We start from the raw sequence: 27543 nt of genomic DNA, 5'->3' as shown, positions 1-27543 counted from the left end.
TTGAGGTTTAACATTTGTTTTTAATTATATTCTTTTAAACATTATGATTACATACAAAAATAGATCATTTAGTGAATGAAACAATAAATAACAAAGAGGCAAAAGTGATTGTCAGAGTTAATAACAAACTAGTCTGAACTGGACCATTTCAAATGTTTCTACTTGATTAGACTGGTGAGTAGAAGTGTTAATATTCTATTCTAAATATGCAGAATAAACTCCCAAGATTGTACATTATACCCAGTGTCTTAATGGGTTATGTTCGAAGATGCTCAGTCTAATTTGGAATTCCAATAATGAATAGCTTTGATTTTACTGGATTTCCTGATAGATATTGGTAAATATATAGAATGATAACAATACAATACTGAAAAACCAATCCCCACTGAATTTGTTCCTTGAGTTATCATTCCTGTGGTTGCTTAAATAAGCCTCAAAGCATTAAAGGGTTTGAGTCCCAAATTTTACTTTCATTTAAATTCTTACATTCCTGGGCTTAGAATCTTCAATATTCCTTGGGTACTTTGAAATAGTAAGTATCCTAGCATCCTGTTACACATTGATCTACAATCTCTACACCATTGGTTTTCACATTTCTAATCTTAATTTGAATCTGCTACTCAGTCAAAATCTCCAGGCATCTTGCAGTATTGACGTCAACAAGCAAGGTAAGTAGCCAATCACATTGAGGAATTCTCATAAACAGCAAATCTGGAATTGAAAAGCACTGGTTAGCTCGGTCCATCACTCAAACCAGCCTCCCATCCGCTAACTCTGTCTACACTTCCCGCTGCCTTGGCAAAGCAGCCAGCATAATTAAAGACCCCACGCACCCTGGGCATTCTCTCTTCCAACTTCTTCCGTCAGGAAAAAGATACAAAAGCCTGAAAATACGTACCAACCGACTCAAGAACAGCGTCTTCCCTGCAGACATCGGACTTTTGAATGGTCCAATTAAACATTAAGCTGATCATTTTCCTCACCCTACCAGAAACTGCAACACCGCATCCTTCATCCTTTCCAACCCTTTTCTCTGTGTACTTTATGAACGATATGCTTTGTCTAGAAAGCGTGTAAGAAACAATATTTCTCATGTATCCCAATAGATGTGACACTAACAAAGCAAACATTGATAATCCTTCATTTTTTATAGAGTGAAATAAAGTTTGGGAAATACAAATATGATGCTAAAATATCAAATAAAAGTTTTAAAAATGTTACACTGGAAAGCAGTTATAGAAACATAGTAAAACTACAGCACAAACAGGCCCTTCGGCCCACAAGTTGCACCGAACATATCCCTACCTATTAGACTTACCTATAACCCTCTATCTCACTAAGTTCCATGCACTTATCCAAAAGTCTCTTAAAAGACCCTATCGAATCTGCCTCCACCACCACTTCTGGCAGTCAATTCCACGCACCCACCACCCTCTGAGTGAAAAACCTACCCCTGACATCTCTGTACCTACTCCCCGGCACCCTAGACCTGTGTCCTCTTGTGGCAGCCATTTCAGCCCTGGGAAAATGCCTCTGAGAATCCACTCTATCAATACCTCTCATCATCTTATACACCTCTGTCAGGTCACCCCTCATCCTTCATCTCTCCAAGGAGAAAAGACCAAGCTCTCTAAACCTATCCTCGTAAGGCATGCCACCCAATCCAGGCAACATCCTTGTAAATCTCCTCTGCATCCTTCCTATGGCTTCCACATCCTTCCTGTAATGAGGTGACCAAAACTGAGCACAGTACTCCAAGTGGGGTATGACCAGGGTCTTATACAGCTGCAGCATTATTTCCTGAACTCCTAAACTCAATTCCTCAATTGATGAAGGCCAGTACACCGTACGCCTTCTTAACCACATCCTCTACCTGCGAAGCTGCTTCGAGCATCCTATGAACCCAGACCCCAAGATCCTTCTGATCTTCCACACTGCCAAGAGTCTTACCCTTAATATTATATCCGTCATCATATTTGATCTGCCAAAATGAATCACCACATACTTATCTGGGTTGAAGTCCATCTGCCACTTCTCCGCCCAGTCTTGCATCTATCAATGTCTCGTTGCAACTTCTGATATCCCTCTACACTACCCACATCTCCAACCTTTGTGTCATCAGCAAACTTACCAACCCATCCCTCCACTTCCTCATCCAGGTCATTTATAAAAATTGCAAAGAGCAAGGGTCCCAGAATAGATCCCTGGGGCATTCCACTGGTGACTGACCTCCATGCAGAAAAAGATCCATCTACAACCACTCTTTGCCTTCTGTGGGCAAGCCTGTTCTGAATCCACAAAGTAATGTCCCCTTGGATCCCATGCCCCCTCACTTTCTCAATAAGCCGTGCATGGGGCACCTTATCAAATGCCTTGCTGAAGTCCATATAAACCACATCTACTGTTCTTCCTTTGTATTTAAACACATTCTCAAAAAATTTAATCAGGCTCGTAAGGCATGATTTGCCTTTGACAAAGCCGTGCTGACTATTCTTGATCATACTATTACCTTTCCAAATGTTCATAAATCCTGCCTCCCAGGATCTTCTCCATCAACTTACCAACCACTGAGGTTAGACTCACTGGTTGATAATTTCCTGGGCTATCTCTTCTCCCTTTCTTGAATAAAGGAACCACATCTGCAATCCTCTGGAACTTCTCTCGTCTCCATTGATGACGCAAAGATCATCTCCAGAGGCACAGCAATCTCTTCCCTCGTCTCCCACAATAACCTGGGGTACATCCCAACCGGTCCCGGCGACTTATCTAACTTGATGCTTTTCAAAAGTTCCAACACATCCTCTTTCTTAATGTCTACGTGCTCAAGCTTTTCAGTTCGCTGCAAGTCTGCACTACAACCACCAAGATCCTTTTCCACTGTGAATACTGAAGTATTCATTGAGCACTTCTGCTATTTCTATCGGTTCTATACAAACCTTTCCACCATCGCATTTGATAGGTCCTATTCCTTCACGTCTTATTCTCTTGCTCTTCAAGTACATATAGAATGCCTTCGGGTTTTCCTTAATCTTGCCTTTCAAGGCCTTCTCATGACCACTTCTGGTTGTCCTAATTTCCTTCTTAAGTTCCTTCCCACTAGCCGTATACTCTTCTAGATCTCTAACGTTACCTAGCTCTCTGGAGCTTTTGTAAGCTTTTCTTTTCTTTTTGACTAAATTATTACAGTTTTCGTGCACCATGATTCCTGTAACCTACCATAATTTCCTGTCTCATTGGAACGTTGCTGTACAGAACTCCAGCCAAGTATTCCTTGAAAATTTGCCACATTTCTTCTGTATATTTCCCTGAGAAAACCTCTTTCCGATTTATGCTTCATATCAAAATAGTTGTTACTTGAAAATGTGAAATTGCACAATTTCATAATTAATTGTCCGGAGTAGAGTGGTGGAGGCTACCTCGCTGAATATATTTAAGACGCGGGTAGATAGGTTTTTGGTAGGCAGGGGGATTAAGGGTTATGGGGAGAAAGCGGGAAAGTGGAACTGATCCACTTCAGATCAGCCATGATCTTATTGAATGGCGGGGCAGGCTCGAGGGGCTAGATGGCCTACTCCTGCTCCTATTTCTTATGTTCTTATGTCTTAGAGAGGTGGTTCAGCAGTAGTTATGATAAACAATGTGATTATAAATCTAGTTGTACTTCATTCATAAGTGTCATTTTTGGGAGTTACAGCAATATTATTTAAAAGGCGAAAAGCTGCAGCATGCTATGGTGCAGAGGGACCTGGGGGTCTTTGTGCACGAGTTGCAAAAACTCTGTCTGCAGGTGCAGCAGGTGATCAAGAAGGCGAATGGGATGTTGGCCTTTATAGCGAGGGGGCTAGAATATAAAAGTAGGAACGTCTTGCTGCAACTGTACAGGGTACTGGTGAGGCCGCAGCTGGAGTACTGTGTGCAGTTTTGGTCGCCGCACTTGCGCAAGGATATATTGGCCTTGGAGGGGGTGCAGAGGAGGTTCACTAGGCTGTTACCGGAGATGAGGGGGTTGGACTATGAAGAGAGACTAAATAGACTAGGTTTGTACTCGTTGGAGTTTAGAAGGATGAGGGGGGGTCTTATAGAGACATATAAGATAATGAAGGGGATGGATAGGGTAGAGGTAGAGAGATTCTTCCCGCTTAGAAAGGCTAGCAGGACTAGAGGGCACAGCCTCAAAATAAGGTGGGGGGGGCAGTTTAGATCAGAGTTGAGGAGGAACTTCTTCACTCAAAGGGTGGTGAATCTCTGGAATTCTCTGTCCGTTGAAGTGGTGGAGGCTACATCACTGAATATATTTAAGTCACGGGTAGATAGGTTTCTGATAGACAGGGGAATTAAAGGTTATGGGGAGAAAGCGGGAAAGTGGAACTGATCCACTTCAGATCAGCCATGATCTTACTGAATGGCGGGGCAGGCTCGAAGGGCTAGATGGCCTACTCCTGCTCCTATTTCTTATGTTCTTATTACAATGTAAAAAAGGAAATTCTCATCAGCTCACTGATTGCCATCTGTAGGGACTTGAGCAGTGTGCCTTGGAAGGCAAGGTTTTGACCCATAGGCTGCGATTTTCCAGTCCCACCTCAATGGATTTTTGACTGCACCTCCAAATGACAGTTCCCATGATAGTTCCTGTCACAGGCAGGACTGGAACATCCCAACCTTAACTGCCTGCAGTAATGGCTTAAGCAAGCCACTCCATTCAAGGGCAGTTGGGGATGGGCAACATGTGATGGCCTTGCCAGCAACACCCACATCCCATGAAAGAATAAAAGGGGATCTACTGCTTTTAACACTGCCTGTGTAGATAGCAGCTGTTGCTGTCACAGGTTAATAAATACAATTAGTGACAGTTTTCCATTATTACAACTCCAAAGAGTTTGTACTCTCAGTCACCCACCAAGTTTAAATCCTTTCAATCATTTAGACAATTCTATTTGGAGTGCAGAGGAGGTTTACTAGGCTGTTGCCGGAGTTGAGGGGGTTGAGCTATGAGGAGAGGCTGAATAAATTAGGCTTGTACTCGTTAGAGTTTAGAAGAATGAGGGGAGATCTCATTGAGACGTATAAGATGATGAATGGGATGGATAGGATAGAGGTGGAGAGACTCTTCTCGCTCAGAAAAGATAGTAGGACTAGGGGACACAGCCTCAAGATAAAGGGGGAGGCGGTTTAGAACGGAGTTGAGGAGGAACTTCTTCACTCAAAGGGTGGTGAATCTCTGGAATTCTCTGCCCGTTGAAGTGGTGGAGGCTACCTCGCTAAATATTTTTAAGACGCGGGTTGATGGGTTTTTGATAAGAGAGGGGATTAAGGGTTATGGGGAGAGGGCGGGAAAGTGGAACTGAGCCACGACAGATCAGCCATGATCTTATTGAATGGCGGGGCAGGCTCGAAGGGCTAGATGGCCTACTCCTGCTCCTATTTCTTATGTTCTTATGTTCTCAATGTACATGTGGCTAACTTCTCAATTGTTAGAACTTTTTTTCCCTATCCAGAAACAGTGACAGGGAAACATTAAATTTGCAGGAAACTATCTGGCGAAACAAGAAAATATTTGTCACTATAACGATTACATCCTAGCTCTGTGCTTACTTTCAGAATTCCTTAAGTTGTCCTCTGATGAATCCAGGCAGTGGCAGTGTGTCGATATGGACCTTGTCTATGAGATGCTGTAGAACTGTGTGCAAACACTGCTCCCGTAATGAGATGAAGCGACAGCTTCTCACCCCAAGCTGGAGTTCTGTTTCTGCTGCTGTGGAACTGACAATGGGGTACAGAGGTACCCCAGCCTGTGGGGATGAAACTAGAGTTGATTACATACAACAATCCAATAATTTCAAAAGCTGCAGCATTATAATCTAAAGTTTCAAAAAACAAAAAGAATTAGTGTGTAGCAGAGCAGTGTCACTGAGTGGCTGCACAATATTCTTCTAGCGTGGGGGATGGAGGGGTGGGAGCAGAGGTTGTGATTCACATTGGTACCAATGACTAACATTGGGAAAGATGTAAAAGACAAAACCTGCAGGGAAATTACAGAGAGATGCAAACATTATAAAGTAGTTATTATGGGGGACTTTAATTTCCAAATGTAGACCAGCACAGTGATGGTACAAAGGGCAGAGAGGGGCAAATGTTCCTGGAATGTATTCAAGAAAATTTTCTACAGCAGTATGTGTCCAGTTTATCAAGAAAGGATGCACAGTTGTACCTGGTTTATGGAAATAAGATGGGCTAAGTACATCAGGTGGCAGTGGAGACAGTGATCGTTGTATTGTAATGTTTAGAGTGATGGTTGAAAAGGAAAATAGGCAATTGTCACATTTTAGATGTGAGAGATGAACGTCAGCTGGATTAGTTTATAACGTCACTTTTTTGTGCTTTTTCAAAATGGACAATGGCTGACTGGACACAACGGTTCATCTGGTCACCTGATGCCTTGCAAAAATTTCAAAGTCACCGATCAGGGGATGAGCAGCCTGAGCCAACTAACTCTGAACAAAGGAAAATCTTTGCAGGTCTTAATCTCCCACAACATGCAAATGGCCAAAGTGTCAGCAGTCCTAACACAATGACTTGGACAAAGAGACCACTAGTTAGTTAACCCAACACCAGTGTCCCCAAAAGCAGAAGGAATCCTGATTTCAGTTGAACCTCAAAATTTCAAGCATCCCATGTCCAACAATGGGGAAGTCTGTCTTGTGCCCCCCCAGTTGCATTATGATATCATCTGTTGGAACTCAATTCCATCAGTTACAGTTTTTAACCTCCAACCCTAAACAGAGTTCCAGGCAACAACCTGTGCTGTCTATTATCAAACTGGTGGCAGCAGCAAGAATTCAGACCTTTATCAAACCTGCCAACTGCTGGAACCTTGGAACTCGTGTCTCTAAACTATCTTATTCCACGTGCCTTCTCTCATCATGGGAGTCTTGCTCTGGGAAGATGGAGTTTCTATCATCAGCCAATTTCCCATCAGCAGGAACATTTCCATTGACTCATCATTCTAGACTCTGGGCAAATGTAAAAATCATACTTGTATTTTCTTGTTGTCGTGCCTCAAACACTCTTCCTTTTTCCTTATCCCCCATTTATTCTGAGTATAAATGGGGCAGACACTGCAGAGCCCCTTGCGTGTGCGTGTGTGTGCAAGTTATTAATAGAGGACTGGAACATTTCCACATTTAAGGGTTGTGGAAAATACCCATTTATAAAGGGGAAAATCAGTATTTTTAAAAACTCTGTTTATTGTCAGGTGGAGAGTGGGAAAATCAATTGACCCTGTCCTGTCCGTGTCAGAATTAAGAGCAAGAATAATTAACTGGAGCTGAGCGACTTTAAGGGAGCAAGAATGGAGCTGGGCCGAATAGATTGGAAAGAAAGAAATATCTTCTATGTAGGTGAACAATGAGCTACTTTAAGAATTAGAATTCTTTGTCAAGGTGGATAGGGATGTAGTTGATTCTGAGACCACAGTCCTGAATCCCAATAAAGGGAACTATGATTATGACAGAGGAGATGTCAGGGGTAAGTTCTTCACTAAGAGGGTGGTGAGTGAGTGGAATCGGCTGCCGTCGGTGGTGGTAGAGGCGAACTCGCTGGGGTCTTTTAAGAGACTTCTGGATGAGTATATGGGAATTAATGGGATTGAGAGTTATAGACAGGCCTGGTAGGTAGGGATATGATCGGCGCAACTTGTGGGCCAAAGGGCCTGTTTGTGCTGTAGTGTTCTATGTTCTATGATGGTATGAAGTATGAATTGACTGTGATGACTGGGAAACATTACTGAAAGGAAAGACAGTGGACAGGCAATGGCAGGCACTTAAAGAACAAATAGGTGAACTCTAGAAGTTGTTTATTCCTGTTTGGCATAAGAGTGGTTAGGGAATTGTGGCCAAACCATGGCTTACAGGGAAATTAGAGATAGATTCAAGATTCATAGAGATAGAGAATCAGATTCAAGGAAGAAGCATACAAATTGGCAAGAAAAAGCAATAGGCCTGAGGATTGGGAGCAGTTTAAAATTCAGCAAAGGAGGACCAAGGGATTGATTAAGATTGGAAAAATAGAGAATGAAAGTAAGCTAGCAGGAAAGATAAAAACTGACTGTAAAAGTTTCTATAAATATGTAAAGAGAAAAAGATTAACAAAAACACATGTAGGCCCCTTACAGTCAGAAACAGGGAGAATTCATTAACAGGGAGTAAAGAAATAGTTGAGGAATTAATGTTGTACTTTACTTCAGCCTTCACAAAGGAAGACATGAAAAATGTACCAGAAGGTGCTGAGAGAAACATGTTTTAGTGAGGAGCTGAAGGAAATCAGCATTAGTAGAGAAATGGTATTGGGGGAATTGATGGGATTGAAGTTGGGTAAATCTCCAGATCCTGATAATCTTCATCCCAGAGTACTTAAGGAAGTGGCCCTGGAAATATTAGATTAATTGGTGGCTATTTTCCAAAATTCTTCGGACTCTGGATTGGTTCCTACAGATTGAAGGGTAGCTAATGTAAGCCTGCTATTCAAACTAGGAGGTAGAGAGAAAACAGGGAATTATAGACCAGTGAGCCTAACGTTGGTACTGGGGAAGTTGCTGGAGGCCATTATTAAGGATTTCATAATTCAGTATTTGGAAGACAGTGATATAATCAGACAAAGTCAACATGGACTTACAAAAGGGAAATCATACTTGATGAATCTATTGGAATTCTTTGTGGATATAACCAGTAGAGTTAACCAAGTAGAACTACTGGAGAACCAAATGTCCCATTTTGAAGGAAATACTTTGGAAATTCTGTTATAAAAGTTCTATAATAAATGCCATTTGTTTTAAAAGAAATCTTTAGAAAAAATTGGCATTAACTAGTAGAGTTGACCGAGGAGAACCAGTGGATCTGGTTTATTTAGACTTCCAGAATGTTTTCAACAAGGTCTCACAGAACAGGCTACTATGTAGAGTTAACGCACATGAGATTGCAGGTAATGTCTTGAGATGGATAGAAAGCTGGTTAGCAAATAGGAAGCAAAGAGTTGGCATAAATGGGTCGTTTTCTGATTGGCAGTCAGTGACTAGTGGGTTCCACAGGGATCTGTGCTAGCATCCCACATTATATATTAATGATTTGTTAGAGGGATCTGAATGTATTATCTCCAAATTTGCAGATGATACAAAGTTGGGTGGGAGGGTGAGCTATGAAAAGGATACAGAGATGCTTCAACATGATTTGGACAGGCTGAGTGTGCAGGTATCTGCATGATAGATGCAGTATAATGTGGACAAATGTGAGGTCATCCACTTTGGTAGCAATAATAGGAAGACAGATTATTACTTGAATGGGTATAAATTGAGAGAGATGGATTCTCAACAAGAAGAATTTTTAACAAGAAATTAGATATAGCTCTTCAGGCTAAAGGGATCAAGGGATATGGGGGGGAAGGCAGGATCAGGATATTGAATTTGACGATCAGCTATGATCAATATGAATGGTGAAGCAGGCTCAAAGGCTGAATGGCCTATCCTGCTTCCAGTCTCTATGCAATTGGTTCAGGCACAGTCACAATATATTCTCTCAAAAGACTAAGGCAAAGCAAATAAATCCAGAGCTCCCTGGATGAAAAAGGAGAAAGAAGAGAAAGTGTGCTTATGACAGGTGCCAGGTGTGAAATACAGTTAAAAACCGAAAGGAATACAGAAGGTTCAGAGAGGAGGTGAAAAATCCCAACACACCCCCCCATGGTCTATCCCCGTGACCCCACGCATTTACCATGACTAATCCCCTAACCTACACATCTTTGGAGTGTGGAGGAAACCCATGCAGATACAGGGAGAACGTGCAAACTCCATACAGACAGTGACCCAAGGTGGGAATCGAACCCGGGTCCCTGGCACTGTGAGGTAGCAGTGCTAACCACTGTGCCACCATGCTGCCCAACATTACAATCAGATCAGCTATGATCTTATTTAATGGCAGAGCAGGCTCGAGGGGCCGAGTGGCCTACTCTTTACTCCCAATCCATATGCTTGTTGGCTTCAATTTCCCATTCTTAAGCTGAGGTTATTATTTTAATGGGTGGGATGTTGTTTTGGAGAGTCAGTGAAGACTCAATGGGCTGAATGGCCTCCTGCACTGTAAATGTTCTACAGTTCGAACGTCAATATTGGCTGACACACCAACTCTAACCTGATTCAGTTGTCTAGTTTGTCTACTCTGGACCCTCACTGCAATAGAAAGAGAATTCCATCCCATTGCTCTAGACTGGAGTCAGTTTCCTGACAGTTTAAACAGTGATGGTGCTACCCAGTCCCCTGAGATACTCTATTAACCATCGGTGCAGTCAACATATTCCATGTGACCTGCATAAGAAAAATCATTTTACTAAAAGAAAATATAAAACCACATATTTCATTATCTGTCACTTTTTCCCACAAGTTAATAAATACCAAGCATTTTGTGCAGCAGTCAGTATCAATTACCTTATTGAGACCTGTGAATGCCACACCCAAATTGTGCCCATTCTTATAAAAAGCCATTGTACCCTCGTACAGATTCAAATCGACTCCTATGATTGTGGCTTTGTCATAGAAAGGTTCAGTGTACCGCTTGCTCAGTCCGCCATGCCAGATTGTACCTCTGTAGGACAAGCCCCAGCTTTCAGAGTCCATTCCTGTAGAAAATAAATTAATTCAGCTTACAGACTTGTCCAAAACACTGTGGTGGACCTAACTCATTGGCAAATAGACCACTCGACTTTATTTCAACACTCTTCAAAACTTCAGCATTTATTAAGAAAGACAGTGCCTTGCATGATCAAAGTAAAAGACTGAGCAGTCACATTCAGAGCTAGTAAGCGGTGTGATCTGTCATGTGAGAAATTTCTCATTTTTAAACTGACTGACTGGGTTAAGATTAGCTGCACAGAAACTGCTGATTTATACAAATTTCCCATGACAATGAAGATACTGGTTTCTGAACAGATAACATGTCTGTTTATTTCATTACTAAAGAGCCATTCTTACCAGGGAACTATTAATATTAGAGAAAAGATAATATTCAACTGAGAAGAAACAGTTTGACATGAAACTAAAGAAATTATATTCCAATTGGAAATGAGTGCCTGCACAGGGGTTATCCAGTCCCGCTGCAGTGAACGGACTACACTAAACACCAAATTCCCCATTCTCACTGGCAGTAGGGCAGCCATGAACAGGATCGGAGAATCCCGCCTGACAAATTTGCAGAGCATCAGACAAACAATTACTCCCGGAACTCCGCTAATATTCTGGGGACCTGGGTTCAAACCCCGCCATGGCAGGTGGTGGAATTTGAATCGATAAAAAATATCTGAAATGATGAATCTACTGATGACCTTGAACCAATATCAATTTTCAGAAAAACCCATCTGGTTCGTTAATGTCCTTACAGATTAGAGGTTTACAGCATGGAAACAGGCCCCTCAGCCCAACCTGTCCATGCCACGCAGTTTTTACCACTAAGCTAGTCCCAATTGCCCACGTTCAGCCCATATCCCTCTATATCCATCTTATCCACATATTATCTAAACACTTTTTAAAAGACAAAATTGTACACGCCTCTACTACTACCTCTGGCAGCTTGTTCCAGACGTTCGTCACCCCCTGTGTAAAAAAATTGCCCCTCTGGACCCTTTGTATCTCTTCCCTCTCACCTTAAATCTTTGCCCTCTAGTTTTAGACTCCCCTACCTTTGGGAAAAGATATTGACTATCTCGCAGATCTGTGCCCTTCATTATTTTATAGACCTCTATAAGATCATCCCTAAGCCCCCTATGCTCCAAGGAAGAAAGTCCCAGCCTATCCAGCCTCTCCTTGTATCTCAAACCATCAAGCCCTGGTAGCATCCTAGTAAACCTTTTTACTGTATTCCAATACAAGTGACCATAATAAATCAAATCAAATCAAAAGGAAAGTGGAGTTAAATCTGCCTGATCTTATCAAATGGCAGACCAAGCTCAAGGGGCTGAATGGCCAACTCCTTATGACCTTCTGATTGTCCTAAAGGGGCTGCAGCCTGAGGACTGTACTCACATATAAAAAGCTGAACTAGTCTAGCACTTCAGGAAAGTAACGTATTGCCACAATTCTTACTTACCCAGCAAGTTTACAAATGTGTAATTGCCAAGGTGAAGGCAAGCTTGTTTTGTTCCAGCACCCACCATCACGGATGTACCATACGGAGCTTCAAGAAACTTCACTTCCCAATAGTGTTCCCCATGGACAAAACCTGCACCAAAAGCATAATGATGAAAAAAGGCTGGATTTACAAAATATATTTACAATTGATCAACATATTAAACATTTGATTCCAAACATTGTGTAGAAATACATTCATGTTTATTTGTGGCTGAACATCTTGAGATAACAATACATCGTTTTGTGTCCTTTTCATTTTCCATGCTTTACACAATGTTTTCTGAAGAAAACTAGAAATTACTGTTTGAAATACTGGTGAACAAATGTGATTGCATTCATGCAATAATCTCATCTGAGTTATTTTAATGTAGCCATTGAGGAGTTTATTTTAAAAGATTTGATACGGCTGCTACAACAGTGACTGGTGAATATTATACACACATTTTAAACTTTTATCAGTTACTATTGTCAATGTGCACTTCTGAGCTACACAGAGAAGAATAAAATAGCAATATAGTCAGTCAGTGGTTTTCTATATGTTGTTTTTCTGGTTGAAATAACTAAGATGGAAAGCAGCTGAAAAGGCAGGGAGGATAGAATAGAGAATGAGGTGACAGTGCTGGAATAACTGTTGCGACAATGATAGAAGCAGGGAAGTTGTTTCCACTGGCAGGTGAAACTAGAACTAGGGGGCATAGCCTCAAAATAAGAGGGAGCAGATTTAGGTCTGAGTTGAGGAGGACCTTCTTCCCAAAAAGGGTTGTGAATCTGTGGAATTTCCTGCCCAGTGAAGCAGTTGATGCTACCTCATTGAATGTTTTTTTAAGGCAAGGATGGATAAATTTTTGAACAGTAAAGGAATTTAGGGTTATGGTGAGCGGGCGGATAACTGGAGCTGAGTCCACGAAAAGATCAGCCATGATTTTATTGAATGGCGGGGCAGGCTCGAGGGGCCAGATGGCCGACTCCTGCTCCTAGTTCTTGTGTTCTTATGAAAAGGCATAAATTATAATTGCTCCAAAACTGATAGAATGCTGTTTGACTTGGGAGGATACATGCTGAATCTCATCAGTGAACAGACGAACTAGAATGCTCAGTGAAAAAACAGAAAAATCAAACAGCACTATGTTGTCTATACTGTGTTTGTTGTCCACATTATCTATTAAACATTAAAGGCTTAATAATAAATGTAACATGGCTGAATTCCAACACAGTAAGTGATTGCAATTAGCAGAAGAACAAAATACTTCAGAGTCACTTCTGGTGTAATTTTAAGTTTTATCGCTGGTTGATAAAAACAGGTGATAAGGTTTCAGTCTCCAGTTTACACACTTTCCAATTTTCTTTTGCAATAATATAAAAAGGATGGTCAATGTCCCTCTTTTTTCCTGGATTATGTTGTAATACTACTGGCATTGAACAACCAGTCAGGATGGCTACAGTACAAGTTGGATGATGGTGATGGGACTATCTTTAGTATATCGCATGATGAGTGAATAGAAATTCTCTCTTTCTCCCTCTCTCTTTCTTCTCTCTTTCTCCCTCTCTCTTTCTCTTTCTTCTCTCTGTCCAGTGACAGGAAAATTAGTCACATTTCAGCTGCTGCTGGACATGAACCCAAAGCACAAAATGGCTGCCAATTTGCAACTATCAATCTTCTTTACATTGACCACAGGATGATGGGACATAAATCGAAAGCTCAGGACTGCCCCTGTGAAACAAAATGAAGGAGTCCACCTACCATATCTTTACAGTGGATATCAGCATGACATCCCTAGATAGACACAAACTAAGGTCATTGGTACACCAGAAAATGTGTTAATGTGAGTCACTTGAATTTGTATCTAAAATAATCTTTCCTCAGTTTGCCATAACTTGGTATTAACAACAAAAACACAACACACAAATATGTACGATGATGTCACCTTTCGTTCCTCTGACTCCAGCTGTAGCTTCACTTTGTAAGATGGGGTCAATGTGGAAATAAACCGCTCTCCGACACGGAGAAAGTTGCACTGCTGGTGACTTGGCATTGATGTCCCACTCCCAACATTCTTCAACAAAGCCACCTGCGAAGGACTGAGGAAGACAGGGACATTGCATTGTCTCTCTAAAAACATAACCAGAAACAGATGACAATCAGTATCTACTTTAATATCAATTTAACAGAAACATATACACCTTAAATAACATATACCTTAACATATACTTTAAATAACATATACCTTAACATATACCTTAAATAACATGTACCTTAAATAACATATACTTTAACATATACTTTAAATTGCAGTATTAGACTTATTTTGATTTGAATTGAAACAAAAACGAGTGCTGATTGGTTAACAAGTGGATTCTGATTGGTAGAGGCCATGGAGAATTCACCACCTCTTCTCATACAGAATAAATCTGTTGATTTCCCGTAGTTGTTATCTTGTGAATATTATAGTGAGTGCAAGACAAAAAGTTTCAACATGTCTCTTCTTTCAGCAATACTCAAGCTCTTTTTTGTAACAGTAAACGATTATTCGTATCGCAGGATATTTATCATGGTTAATCGTTTTTGATCTGATTTGATTTATTATTGTCACACACATTGGTGTACAGTGAAAAGTATTGTTTCTTGTGCTGTTCTTGAGTCGGTCAGTTGGGCAGCATAGCGGTACAGTGGTTAGCACTGCTGCTTCACAGCACCAGGGACCCGGGTTCGCTTCCCGGCTCAGGTCACTGTCTGTGTGGAGTTTGCACATTCTCCTCGTGCCTGTCAGGGTTTCCTCCAGGTGCTCCGGTTTCCTCCCACAGTCCAAAAATGTGCGTGTTAGGTTGATTGGCCATGCTAAAAAAAAATTGCCCCTTAGTGTCCCAAGATGCTGAGGTTAGAGGGGATAGTGTGTAAAATGTGTAGTGATATGGGGGTGTGGCCTGGGTGGGATTGTGGTTGGTGCAGACTTGATGGGCCAAGGGCCTCTTTCTGCACTGTAGGATTCTACAAAACTCGAGGACATAGGTTTAAGGTGAGAGGGGAAAGATATAAAAGGATCCAGAGGGGCATCTTTTCACACAGAAGGTGGCGAGTGTCTGGATCGAGCTGCCTGGTAATAGAGGTGGGTAAAATTTTGATTTTAAAAAGCATTTAGACAGTCACATGGGTAAGATGGGTATAGAGGGATATAGGCTAAATGTGGGCAATTGGGACTAGCTTAGTGATTTTAAAAAAAAGCAGCACAGACAAGTTGAGTCGAAGGGCCTGTTTTCATGCTGCAAACCTCTATGACTATGGGCAAAAGAGTAACAAGGGAGAGAGTAGGGCCTCTTAAGGATCAACAAGATCATCTACGTGCAGATCCACAAGAAATGGGTGAGATCCTAAATGAATATTTCTCATTACTGTTGAGGAAAGCATGGATGTTAGGGAACTTGGGGAAATAAATAGGGATGTCTTGAGGAGTGTACATATTACAGGTACTGGAAGTCTTAAAGCGCATCAAGCTAGATAAATCTCCGGGACCTGATGAAGTGTATCCCAGGACATTGTGGAAGGCTATAGAACATAGAACATTACAGCGCAGTACAGGCCCTTTGGCCCTCAATGTTGTGCCGACCAGTGGAACCAATCTAATGACCCTCTAACCTAATCTATTCCAATGTTATCCATATGCCTATCCACTGACCATTTGAACGTCCTTAAAGTTGGCGAGTACACAACTGCTGCAGGCAGGGCATTCCACACCCTTACTACCCTCTGAGTAAAGAACCTACCTCTGACATCCGTCCTATAATTACCCCCCCTTAATTTAAAGCTATATCCCCTCGTGTTAGCTCTCACTATCCACCCTATCTAACCCTCTGATCATCTTGTATGCCTCAATTAGGTCACCTCTTAACCTTCTTCTTTCTAACGAAAATAACCTCAAGTCCCTCAGCCTTTCCTCATAAGACCTTCCCACCATACCAGGCAACATCCTGGTAAACCTCCTCTGCACCCTTTCCAATGCCTCCACATCCTTTTTATAATGCAGCGACCAGAACTGTATGCAATACTTCAAGTGCGGCCGCACCAGAGTTTTGTACAGTTGCAACATGACCTCACGGCTCCGAAATTAAATCCCTCTACCAATAAAAGCTAAAAGGAGCTAAAAGGCTAGGAAGGAAATTGAGAAATCAATAGTCATGGGTGAAGTGCCTGAAGATTGGAGACTGGCAAATGTGTGTTGGTTTAAAAAAGGCTGCATGGAAAACTGCATGGGAACTACAGGCCAGTGAGCCTCACATCTATGGTGAGTAAATTGTTGGAAGATATTTTGAGAGACAGGATCTACAGGCATTTACAGATGCAAGGGCTGATTAGGGACAGTCAGCATGGCTTTGTGAGTGGAAAATCATGTCTCACAAATTTGATTGGGTTTTTTGAAGGGGTAACCAAGAAGGTAGATGAGGGCAGTGCAGTTGATGTTGTCTATATGGACTTTAGCAAGGCCTTTGACAAGATACTGCATGGTAAGTTGTTGCGTAAGGTTAAATCTCATGAGGTCCAGGATGAGGTAGCTAAATGGATACGAAATTGGCTTCTTGACAGAAGCCAAAGGGTAGTGGTAGAGAGTTGCCTTTCGAACTGGAGGCCTGTGACCAGCGGTATGCCTCAGGGATCAGTGCAGGGCCCACTGTTATTTGTCATTTATATTAATGATTTGGATGAGAATATAGGAAGCATGGTTACTAAGTTTGCAGATGACACTAAGATTGGTGGCATAGTGGACAGTGAAGAAAGTCATCTTGAATTGCAACAGGATCTCGATCAATTGGGCCAGTGGGCTGACGAATGGCAGATGGAGTTTAATTTAGACAAATGCAAGGTGATGCATTTTGGTAGATTGAACCAGGGCAGGACTTACTCAGTTAATAAGAACATAAGAAATAGGAGCAGGAGTAGGCCATCTAGCCCTTCGAGCCTGCCCCGCCATTCAGTAAGATCATGGCTGATCTGAAGTGGATCAGTTCCACTTTCCCGCTTTCTCCCCATAACCCTTAATTCCCCTGTCCATCAAAAACCTATCTACCCGTGACTTAAATATATTTAGCTAGGTAGTCTCCACCACTTCAACGGGCAGAGAATTCCAGAGATTCACCACCCTTTGAGTGAAGAAGTTCCTCCTCACCTCTGATCGAAACTGTTCCCCCCTTATCTTGAGGCTGTGCCCTCTAGTCCTGCTGTCCTTTCTAATGTCCTGCTTTCCTTTCTAATCCTTTAATGGTAAGGCATTAGGGAGAGTTACAGAACAAAGAGAACTAGGGGTACAGGTTCATAGCACCTTGAAAGTGGAGTCACAGGTGGACAGAAGGCATTCGGCATGCTTGGTTTCATCAGTCAGAACATTGAATACAGGAGTTGGTATGTCTTGTTAAAGTTGTACAAGACATTGGTAAGCTACACTTGGAATGCTCTGTGCAATTCTGGTCACCCTACTATAGAAAGGATATTATTAAACTAGAAAGAGTGCAGAAAAGACTTAGTAGGATGCTACCGGGACTTGATGGTTAGAGTTATAAGGAGAGGCTGGATAGACCGGGACTTTTTTTCTCTGGAGTGTAGGAGGCTGAGAGGTGATCTTATAGAGGTCTATAAAATAATGAGGGGCACAGATCAGCTAGATAATCTATATCTTTTCCCGAAGGTAGCGGAGTCTAAAACGAGGGGGCATAGGTTTAAAGTGAGAGGGGAGAGATACAAAAGTGTCCAGAGGGGCAATTTTTTCACATAGAGGGTGGTGAGTGTCTGGAACAAGCTGCCAGTGGTAATAGTAGAGGCGGGTACAATTTTGTCTTTTAAAAAGCATTTAGACAGTTACATGGGTAAGATGGGTATAGAGGCCAAATGCAGCAATTGGTATTAGCTTAGAGGTTTTAAAAAAGAAAGGGCGGCATGGACAAGTTGGGCCGAAAGGCTTGTTTCCATGCTGTAAACCTCTGTGACTCTTTAATAGGGAGGGATTAGAGGGGTATGGACCAAAAAAAGGGCAGAAGGTGCTTTTTGAGTTGAGTTAGGGCATCACAATTGGCACAGATTTGGAGGCCTGAAGGGCCTGTTCCTGTGCTGTACACCTTTGTTCTTCGTCTCTCCCTTCTCCCTACCAACAAGACAAACATCTCCTGTGATTCCAATCTGCCCTAACCCTCAAATCACCTCTTTCTTTACCTCATTTCATGACCTTTCTGAGTCAGTGAGATGCTAGCGTGACCCCTCAACCCTTTGCCAGGTATGACTGTAGTCACTGTCACATTGCCAGGTGTAATTCTGGTCACTATAATCCAACTGGGGTGTGCACACGTGGGACAGTTCAGAAACATTGGCCAGACTGACTGTACCCGAGCTGTGAGAAAAAGCTGATTGATATGGGAATGTTTTTCACAACCTCAGGATGTTTAAAGCAAGTTTAGTTCGGTCAGTGCTGAGCTCAGTCTGCGGGATGTGCGCGCAGGGATCCAGGCAGCATTGCAGAGGAGGCAACACTGGGAGGGAATAGTTTGCTGGGACCGAGTGAATCAGATGTTTATTCTGGTTTCTAATCAATGTGTGCATGCCGGCGATCTGTCAGTAATGTTACAGCTCGATGCAGTTCCCCAGCCTGTTAGGAACAGAGTCACTTACCCAGTCTCTCACTCTCTCCCCAGTCTGGTCCTGCTGTTTATCACACAGTCTCTCTCTCTCTCTCTCTCCCCCTCTCCAGTCTGATCCTGGTGTTTATCACGCAGTCTCTCTCTCTCTCCAGTCTGATCCTGGTGTTTATCACGCAGTCTCTCTCTCTCTCCAGACTGATCCTGGTGTTTATCACACAGTCTCTCTCTCTCTCCAGTCTGATCCTGGTGTTTATCACACAGTCTCTCTCTCTCTCTCTCTCTCCAGTCTGATCCAGGTGTTTATCTCACAGTCTCTCTCTCTCTCTCCAGACTGATCCTGGTGTTTATCACACAGTCTCTCTCTCTCTCCAGTCTGATCCTGGTGTTTATCTCACAGTCTCTCTCTCTCTCCAGACTGATCCTGGTGTTTATCACACAGTCTCTCTCTCTCTCCAGACTGATCCCGGTGTTTATCACACAGTCTCTCTCTCTCTCTCTCTCCAGTCTGATCCTGGTGTTTATCACGCAGTCTCTCTCTCTCCAGTCTGATCCTGGTGTTTATCTCACAGTCTCTCTCCAGACTGATCCTGGTGTTTATCACACAGTCTCTCTCTCTCTCTCGCTCTCTCCAGTCTGATCCTGGTGTTTATCACACAGTCTCTCTCTCTCTCTCTCTCCAGACTGATCCTGGTGTTTATCATACAGTCTCTCTCTCTCTCTGTCTCCAGACTGATCCTGGTGTTTATCACACAGTCTCTCTCTCTCTCTAGTCTGATCCTGGTGTTTATCACACAGTCTCTCTCTCTCTCCAGTCTGGTCTTGGTGTTTATCACACAGTCTCTCTCTCTCTCTGTCTCCAGACTGATCCTGGTGTTTATCACACAGTCTCTCTCTCTCTGTCTCCAGACTGATCCTGGTATTTATCACACAGTCTCTCTCTCTCTCCAGTCTGATCCTGCTGTTTATCGCACAGTCTCTCTCTCTCTCTCTCTCCAGTCTGATCCTGGTGTTTATCACACAGTCTCTCTCTCTCTCTCTCTCTCCAGTCTGATCCTGGTGTTTATCTCACAGTCTCTCTCTCTCTCTCTCTCCAGACTGATCCTGGTGTTTATCACACAGTCTCTCTCTCCCTAGTCTGATCCTGGTGTTTATCACACAGTCTCTCTCTCTCTCTCCAGTCTGATCCTGGTGTTTATCACACAGTCTCTCCCTCTCTCTCCAGTCTGATCCTGGTGTTTATCACACAGTCTCTCTCTCTCTCTCCAGACTGATCCTGGTGTTTATCACACAGTCTCTCTCTCTCTCTCTCTCTCTCCAGACTGATCCTGGTGTTTATCACACAGTCTTTCTCTCTCTCTCCAGACTGATCCTGGTGTTTATCACACAGTCTCTCTCTCTCTCTCTCCAGTCTGATCCTGCTGTTTATCGCACAGTCTCTCTCTCTCTCTCCAGTCTGATCCTGGTGTTTATCACACAGTCTCTCTCTCTCTCTCTCTCTCCAGTCTGATCCTGGTGTTTATCTCACAGTCTCTCTCTCCCTAGTCTGATCCTGGTGTTTATCACACAGTCTCCCCCTCTCTCCAGTCTGATCCTGGTGTTTATCACACAGTCTCTCTCTCTCTCTCTCCAGACTGATCCTGGTGTTTATCACACAGTCTTTCTCTCTCTCTCCAGACTGATCCTGGTGTTTATCACACAGTCTCTCTCTCTCTCTCCAGTCTGATCCTAGTGTTTATCACACAGTCTCTCTTTCTCTCTCTCTCCAGTCTGATCCCGGTGTTTATCACACAGTCTCTCTCTCTCTCTCCAGACTGATCCTGGTGTTTATCACACAGTCTCTCTCTCTCTCCAGACTGATCCCGGTGTTTATCACACAGTTTCTCTCTCTCTCTCCAGTCTGATCCTGGTGTTTATCTCACAGTCTCTCTCTCTCTCCAGTCTGATCCTGGTGTTTATCACACAGTCTCTCTCTCTCTCTCCAGACTGATCCTGGTGTTTATCTCACAGTCTCTCTCTCTCTCTCTCTCCAGTCTGATCCTGGTGTTTATCTCACAGTCTCTCTCTCTCCAGTCTGATCCCGGTGTTTATCACACAGTCTCTCTCTCTCTCCAGTCTGATCCTAGTGTTTATCACACAGTCTCTCTCTCTCCAGACTGATCCTGGTGTTGATCTCACAGTCTCTCTCTCTCTCTCCAGTCTGTTCCTGGTGTTTATCTCACAGTCTCTCTCTCTCCAGTCTGATCCTGGTGTTTATCTCACAGTCTCTCTCTCTCTCTCTCTCTCTCCAGACTGATCCTGGTGTTTATCACACAGTCTCTCTCTCTCTCTCCAGTCTGATCCTGGTGTTTATCACACAGTCTCTCTCTCTCTCTCTCCAGACTGATCCTGGTGTTTATCACACAGTCTTTCTCTCTCTCTCCAGACTGATCCTGGTGTTTATCACACAGTCTCTCTCTCTCTCTCCAGTCTGATCCTAGTGTTTATCACACAGTCTCTCTTTCTCTCTCTCTCCAGTCTGATCCCGGTGTTTATCACACAGTCTCTCTCTCTCTCTCCAGACTGATCCTGGTGTTTATCACACAGTCTCTCCCTCTCTCCAGACTGATCCCGGTGTTTATCACACAGTTTCTCTCTCTCTCTCTCCAGTCTGATCCTGGTGTTTATCTCACAGTCTCTCTCTCTCTCCAGTCTGATCCTGGTGTTTATCACACAGTCTCTCTCTCTCTCTCCAGACTGATCCTGGTGTTTATCTCACAGTCTCTCTCTCTCTCTCTCTCCAGTCTGATCCTGGTGTTTATCTCACAGTCTCTCTCTCTCCAGTCTGATCCCGGTGTTTATCACACAGTCTCTCTCTCTCTCCAGTCTGATCCTAGTGTTTATCACACAGTCTCTCTCTCTCCAGACTGATCCTGGTGTTGATCTCACAGTCTCTCTCTCTCCAGTCTGTTCCTGGTGTTTATCTCACAGTCTCTCTCTCTCCAGTCTGATCCTGGTGTTTATCTCACAGTCTCTCTCTCTCTCTCTCTCTCTCCAGACTGATCCTGGTGTTTATCACACAGTCTCTCTCTCTCTCTCCAGTCTGATCCTGGTGTTTATCACACAGTCTCTCTCTCTCTCTCTCTAGTCTGATCCTGGTGTTTATCACACAGTCTCTCTCTCTCTCTCCAGACTGATCCTGGTGTTTATCACACAGTCTCTCTCTCTCTCTCTCCAGTCTGATCCTGGTGTTTATCACACAGTCTCTCTCTCTCTCTGTCTCCAGTCTGATCCTGGTGTTTATCACACAGTCTCTCGCTCTCTCCAGACTGATCCTGGTGTTTATCTCACAGTCTCTCTCTCTCTCTCCTGACTGATCCTGGTGTTTATCACACGGTCTCTCTCTCTCTCTCCAGTCTGATCCTAGTGTTTATCACACAGTCTCTCTCTCTCTCTCCAGTCTGATCCTGGTGTTTATCTCACAGTCTCTCTCTCTCTCTCCAGTCTGATCCTGGTGTTTATCTCACAGTCTCTCTCTCCAGTCTGATCCTGGTGTTTATCTCACAGTGTCTCTCTCTCTCCAGACTGATCCTGGTGTTTATCTCACAGTGTCTCTCTCTCTCCAGACTGATCCTGGTGTTTATCTCACAGTCTCTCTCTCTCCAGTCTGATCCTGGTATTTATCTCACAGTCTCTCTCTCTCTCTCTCTCCAGTCTGATCCTGGTATTTATCACAAAGTGGGAATGAAGTTGTAAACACGCAGCTGGGAACAGCCCCCACAGCTCTCACTCTGATTGGCTGACACACAGACCGAACCCACCTTTTGCATTCAGATTTATCCCAAAACAGTTGTCAAGCTGCAGCCTGTGGGACAGAGACAGACAGAGAGAGAGAGAGGTTGTAGAGTGGGGGCTGCCTGTGGATATTGAAAGCAGCTCCCTGTGGAATGATATTCCCCAGCTGGAGGATTGCCCCCTCCCTCCGGCCAGCCCACTCCACATGTGGAGAGAGGTTTTATTTAGGAAGTGTCTAAGCTGACACTCTGGAAGCTGATTTCTTGGAACACTGATATCACACTTCTGCTATTTAAAAACCTTCTTCCTTCAAATATAATCCCTGAACTTTAGCCATTGGCAGGTTAAAGTGTCACTTGTTCTTTCGAAGCAAGATGAAGTTGCAATTACAACAGCAATGATATTAATTGACATTGTCAATGAGCAGCCCTGGTTAGTAACACTCTGCCTCACAAACTTCTGGATTTATGATCCACTTTGAAACTTGAACAGGGTCTGAGACTGATGCTGCTGTGTTGTCCTTGGTGCTGCACTGTCGGGGGTGCTATGTTTTAAATTAAGACAGCTCTCCCAGGTGGACAGAAGGGATCCCATTACATTACTTAGGAGAGTGGGGGTCTTATCCTGGGGTCTGGGCTAATCCCTCAATCAGTTTCACAAAAAGCAGATTACTTGGTCTTTATCACATTGCAGTTATTGGGAGGTTGCTGTGCACAAACTGACAGTTGTGTTTCCTATGTGAAAGAAGACAGGTCCTGGTTTGGCTGTTCTGTTTGAGTTGCTGGTTGATTGCTGTTAATGATCCGACCAGAAAAACAATCACTCGGATGATATGCTCCCAGCAACTGGCAGTGAGAGAAGGGAAGGAACCTACCTGAAAACTGGCTAAAGACTGGCTGGAATGAAAGGTTTTAGATTGTGAGAGTAGAGCGCAGGCCTTGATCAAAGAGCAGCATTAAATTCAATTCAATTATGAAAATAGTTGTTTGTTTTTGAAACTGTGATGCCATAAGACCAATTTAAAATGTTACTTTTTTGTTTAAATTAACCTCCAATCATCCTTCTTTATTTCTCCAAACATGCCTCCTAACTGTCCAAAGTGGATTAGGTGGATTGACCATGCTAAATTGCCCCTTAATGTCAGTGAGATTGGTGGGGTAAATATGTGAGGTTACAGGGAGAGGGCCTGAGTGGGATTGGTGCTGGTGCAAGCTCAGTGGGCCGAGTGGTCTCTTTCTGCACTGCAGAATCTGTGGTTCAATACTCGTCTTTTGCACTTGTGATGCGGGTCGCCGGGGGTGGGGGTGGTGGTAGGCGGGATCATGCTGATCTGTTGGATGATAAGCTATGATTGTATTGAATAGCGGAACAAGGTCAAAGGGCCGAATGGCCTATTGCTACTCCCATAATACATGTTTCTAAATTTCTACATACTGGCCCCCATCATCAACAAGGATGGGGGCTTTAACGGAGCCTCGTTTTTAGGTCTACCTGGTGCTGCTCCTGGCATGCCCTCCTGCACTCTTCATTGAGCCAGAGTTGATCCCTTGACTTGATGAGAATGGTAGAGTGGGGGATATGCTGGGTCATGAGGTTACAGACTGTGCTGGAGTACAATTCCACTGCTGTTAATGGCCCACAGCGCTTCATGGATGCCCAGTTTTCAGTTGCTGGATCTGAATCAAAACTATCCATTTAGCAGGGTGGTATGGGGCAGCGCAGTGGCACAATGGTTAGCCCCGCTCCCTCACAGCACCAGGAGGGAAGTGGGAGTCTGGGAGAGATTCCCTATTGGAGAATCGGTACAGACTGGATGGACACAAATTCATGGAAATTGACAAAAGAGCTGGAGACAACATGAGGAAATACTTTTTACTCAGTCGTCTAAAAGGCAGAGGGCACAGATTCAGTTGTAACCTTTCAAAGACAAAATGGGATAAATACTTGACGGGAAAAAAGGTGAAAGTCCTTTGGAGAAAGAAGAGGGGAGTGCGTCTAATTGAAGAACTACAACAAAGAGCTAGCATAGTCAGAGGGAATGGATAAGGTAGAAGCAGGGAAGTTGTTTCCACTGCCGGGTGAAACTAGAACTAGGGGACATAGCCTCAAAATAAGGGGGAGCAGATTTAGGATTGAGTTGAGGAGGAATTTCTTCACACAAAGGGTTGTGAATCTGTGGAATTCCCTCCCCAGTGAAGCAGTTGAGGCTCCCTCATTGAATGTTTTTAAAGTAAGGATAGATAAATTTTTGAACAGCAAGGGAATTAAGGGTTATGCTGAGTGGGTGGGTAAGTGGAGCTGAGTCCACGGAAAGATCAACCATGATCTTATTGAATGGCAGAGCAGGCTCAAGGGGCCACATGGCCTACTCCTGCTCTTAGTTCTTATATTCGTATGTTCTTTACGTTGAGTCAAATGGTCTCCTTATGTGCGAAGTCATTGTCTGATTCTAAAATAAAACTCAATAGCACAGGGTATGACTTGAGGTCAGTATTTCCCCTAGTTCAGGGTAATTGGAGGATAGTGTGCTCAAGACTGTGAGAGAAACCTTCTGTCTTATGAATAATGCGATGGGATCTTTTACATCGCCTGATAGACCAATATTTCAAAGGAATTTTTGTGACAATATTTCCTATCTCTTTTTTTCATTAGTCTTGTTCAGTGCTCCTCCCTTACCTCCTGAAGGTATTCTCATCGGTGATCTCTCAGTCAGAAGGTCACAGATTAAAGACCCATTGTAGCAACTCAGCACATAACCTCCATCAGGGTCAGTCTGATACACTGAGGTAGATATTGGGTGGGTGGGATGAATGAGCAAGAGTCATTCATACTTCGTCTTGGTCATGTGTGCTTTCACAATGGCCTTCCTTCTGCTAAATGCTCCTCAAAATTGTACATACATTTTGGAGGATTAAAAAAGGCAGTTCAGAAAAGAACATAGTTCCAAGAGTCATATAGACTTAAAATCTTAACTGTGTTTCTCCCTTCACACACACTGTCGACCTGCTGAGTTTTTCTGGCACTTTCTGATTTTATTTCAGATTTGCATCATCTATAGTATTTTGTTTTTATATTAGAACACAACATGGCCCTGCAGAGAGAGGAGAACATTAATATTACAGTGTTCAGGAGGATTGTAAAACATATTTAATTGTATGATAATTCCATAGAATTTGTTTCCATTTTTGATGGTGAATCCTAAATTTAGTGTGAATGGTATTTTCCTGAGAGGATAGAGTCATAGAGGTTTACAGCATGGAAGCAGGCCCTTCGGCCCAATTTGTCCATGCCACCCATTTTTTTAAACCCCTAAACTAATCCCAATTGCTCACATTTGGCCCATATCCCTCTATATCCATCATACCTATGTAACTATCTAAATGCTTTTTAAAAGACAAAATTGTACCCCCTCTACTACTACCTCTGGCAGCTTGTTCCAGACACTCACCACCCTCTGTGTGAAAAAATTGCCCCTCTGGACACTTTTGTACCTCTCCCCTCTCACCTTAAACCTATCAGCCTCTCCTTATAACTCAAACCACCTAGTCCTGGTAACATCCTAGTAAATATCTTCTGCACTCTTTCTAGTTTAATAATGTCCTTTCTATAATAGGGTGACCAGAATTGTACACAGTATTCTAAGTGTGCCCTTACCAGTGTCTTCTACAACTTCAACAAGACGTCCCAACTCCTGTATTCAGTGTTCTGACCAATGAAACCAAGCATGCTAAATGCCTTCTTCACCACTTTGTCTACCGGTGACTCCACTTTCAAGTGGACCTATATCCTTAGACCTCTTTGTTCTCTAGCTCTCCCCAATGCCCTACCATTAACTGAGTAAGTTCTGTCCTGATGCAATCAACCAAAATGCATCACCTCGCATTCATCTAAATTAAATTCCATCTGTCAGTCGTCAGTTCACTGGCCCAATTGATCAAGATCCCATTGCAATCTAAGATAACTTTCTTCACTGTCCACTGTGCCACCAATTTTGGTGTCATCTACAAACTTACCAACCATGCCTCCTATATTCTCATCCAAATCATTGATATAAATGACAAATAACAGTGGATGCAGCACTGATCCCTGAGGCACACTGCTGGTCATGATGTAGAGATGCCGGCGTTGGACTGGGCTAAACACAATAAGAAGTCTCACAACACCAGGTTAAAGTCCAACAGGTTTATTTGATAGTACTCCCACAAGCTTTCGGAAACAGTGTTCCAAACACCATTTCCGAAAGTTTGTGGTGTTTACTTTCAAAGAGACTGGTTGGACTTTAACCTGGTGTTGTGAGATTTCTTACTGTGCACATCGCTGGTCACAGGCCTCCAGTTTGAAAAACAACTCTCTACAACTACCGTCTGGCTTCTGTCAAGAAGCCAATTTTGTATCTATTTAGATACTTCAGCCTGGGATCGCATGAGATTTAACCTTATGCAACAACCTACCAAGCAGTATTTTGTCATAAGCCTTGCTGAAGTCCATGTAGACAACATCGACTGCACTGCCCTCATCTACCTTCTTGGTTACCTCTTCAAAAAACTCAATCAAATTTGTGAGACATGATTCTCCACTCACAAAGCCATGCTGACTGTCCCTAATCAGTCCTTGCCTCTCTAAATGCCTTAGATCCTGTCTCTCAAGGTATCTTCCAACAACTTACCCTGAGAAAATGTCAAAGACTAGAATATCAAATTGATGCAAGGCAGAGGGAGACCAAGTGTTTGTTTACAATGTAAATGAGATGCAGCCACCTTGAAATGGCTGACTGCCCAATTTCTGTCAGCCTCCTCTTCTGATGGGGCCAAACTGCTGGATGGCCAAAATACCAGCTGTTTCAGAGTCTATGGCCTTTTCATACACAGATCGAGCATATCAGTTTCGTGTACAGATCAAGTAGTTGATGTAGTTTATATGGATTTCAGCAAAGCCTTTGACAAGGTCCCACATTGGAGACTTGTAAAGAAGGTCAATTCACACGGGATACA

The 27543-nt window shown here is 43.1% G+C and overlaps 1 protein-coding gene across 2 annotated transcripts; it reads right to left on the bottom strand.

Annotated features, from left to right (window-relative positions):
- On the bottom strand, positions 1 to 22057 carry LOC145343675 (SPRY domain-containing SOCS box protein 3). 2 transcript variants are annotated; one of them, XM_080189844.1, is made up of 6 exons: positions 21971 to 22057; positions 14092 to 14276; positions 12126 to 12257; positions 10472 to 10662; positions 5593 to 5789; positions 1 to 711 (listed from the first exon to the last, which is right to left on the bottom strand). In XM_080189844.1, the coding sequence occupies exons 2-5, from the start codon at positions 14267 to 14269 to the stop codon at positions 5595 to 5597; spliced, it is 696 nt and encodes a 231-aa protein (XP_080045970.1). In that variant the 5' UTR covers positions 14270 to 14276; positions 21971 to 22057; the 3' UTR covers positions 1 to 711; positions 5593 to 5594. The 2 variants fall into 2 exon arrangements, with proteins under 2 accessions (XP_080045970.1, XP_080045971.1); XM_080189845.1 differs by lacking the exon at positions 21971 to 22057 and adding an exon at positions 18813 to 18869.
- Positions 22058 to 27543: the final 5486 nt, after the last annotated feature.

Source organism: Carcharhinus amblyrhynchos, chromosome 6, assembly GCF_965287045.1.
Source record: "Carcharhinus amblyrhynchos chromosome 6, sCarAmb.v2.hapA, whole genome shotgun sequence".
Lineage (NCBI taxonomy): Eukaryota > Metazoa > Chordata > Chondrichthyes > Carcharhiniformes > Carcharhinidae > Carcharhinus > Carcharhinus amblyrhynchos.
Note: the sequence above shows the minus strand (reverse complement) of the source record. Positions and strands in the feature narration are given on the sequence as shown.

What these genes read in the sequence shown, in the direction of transcription:
- LOC145343675 (XM_080189844.1), bottom strand. Translation starts at nt 14,269, where the DNA reads ATGCAATGTCCCTGTCTTCCTCAGTCCTTCGCAGGTGGCTTTGTTGAA. An exon ending in TGGAGTCAGAGGAACGAAAG is followed by an intron (nt 12,258 to 14,091) that starts GTGACATCATCG and finishes CTTTTGGTGCAG; the next exon opens with GTTTTGTCCATGGGGAACAC. An exon ending in CATTCACAGGTCTCAATAAG is followed by an intron (nt 5,790 to 10,471) that starts GTAATTGATACT and finishes TCATCCCCACAG; the next exon opens with GCTGGGGTACCTCTGTACCC.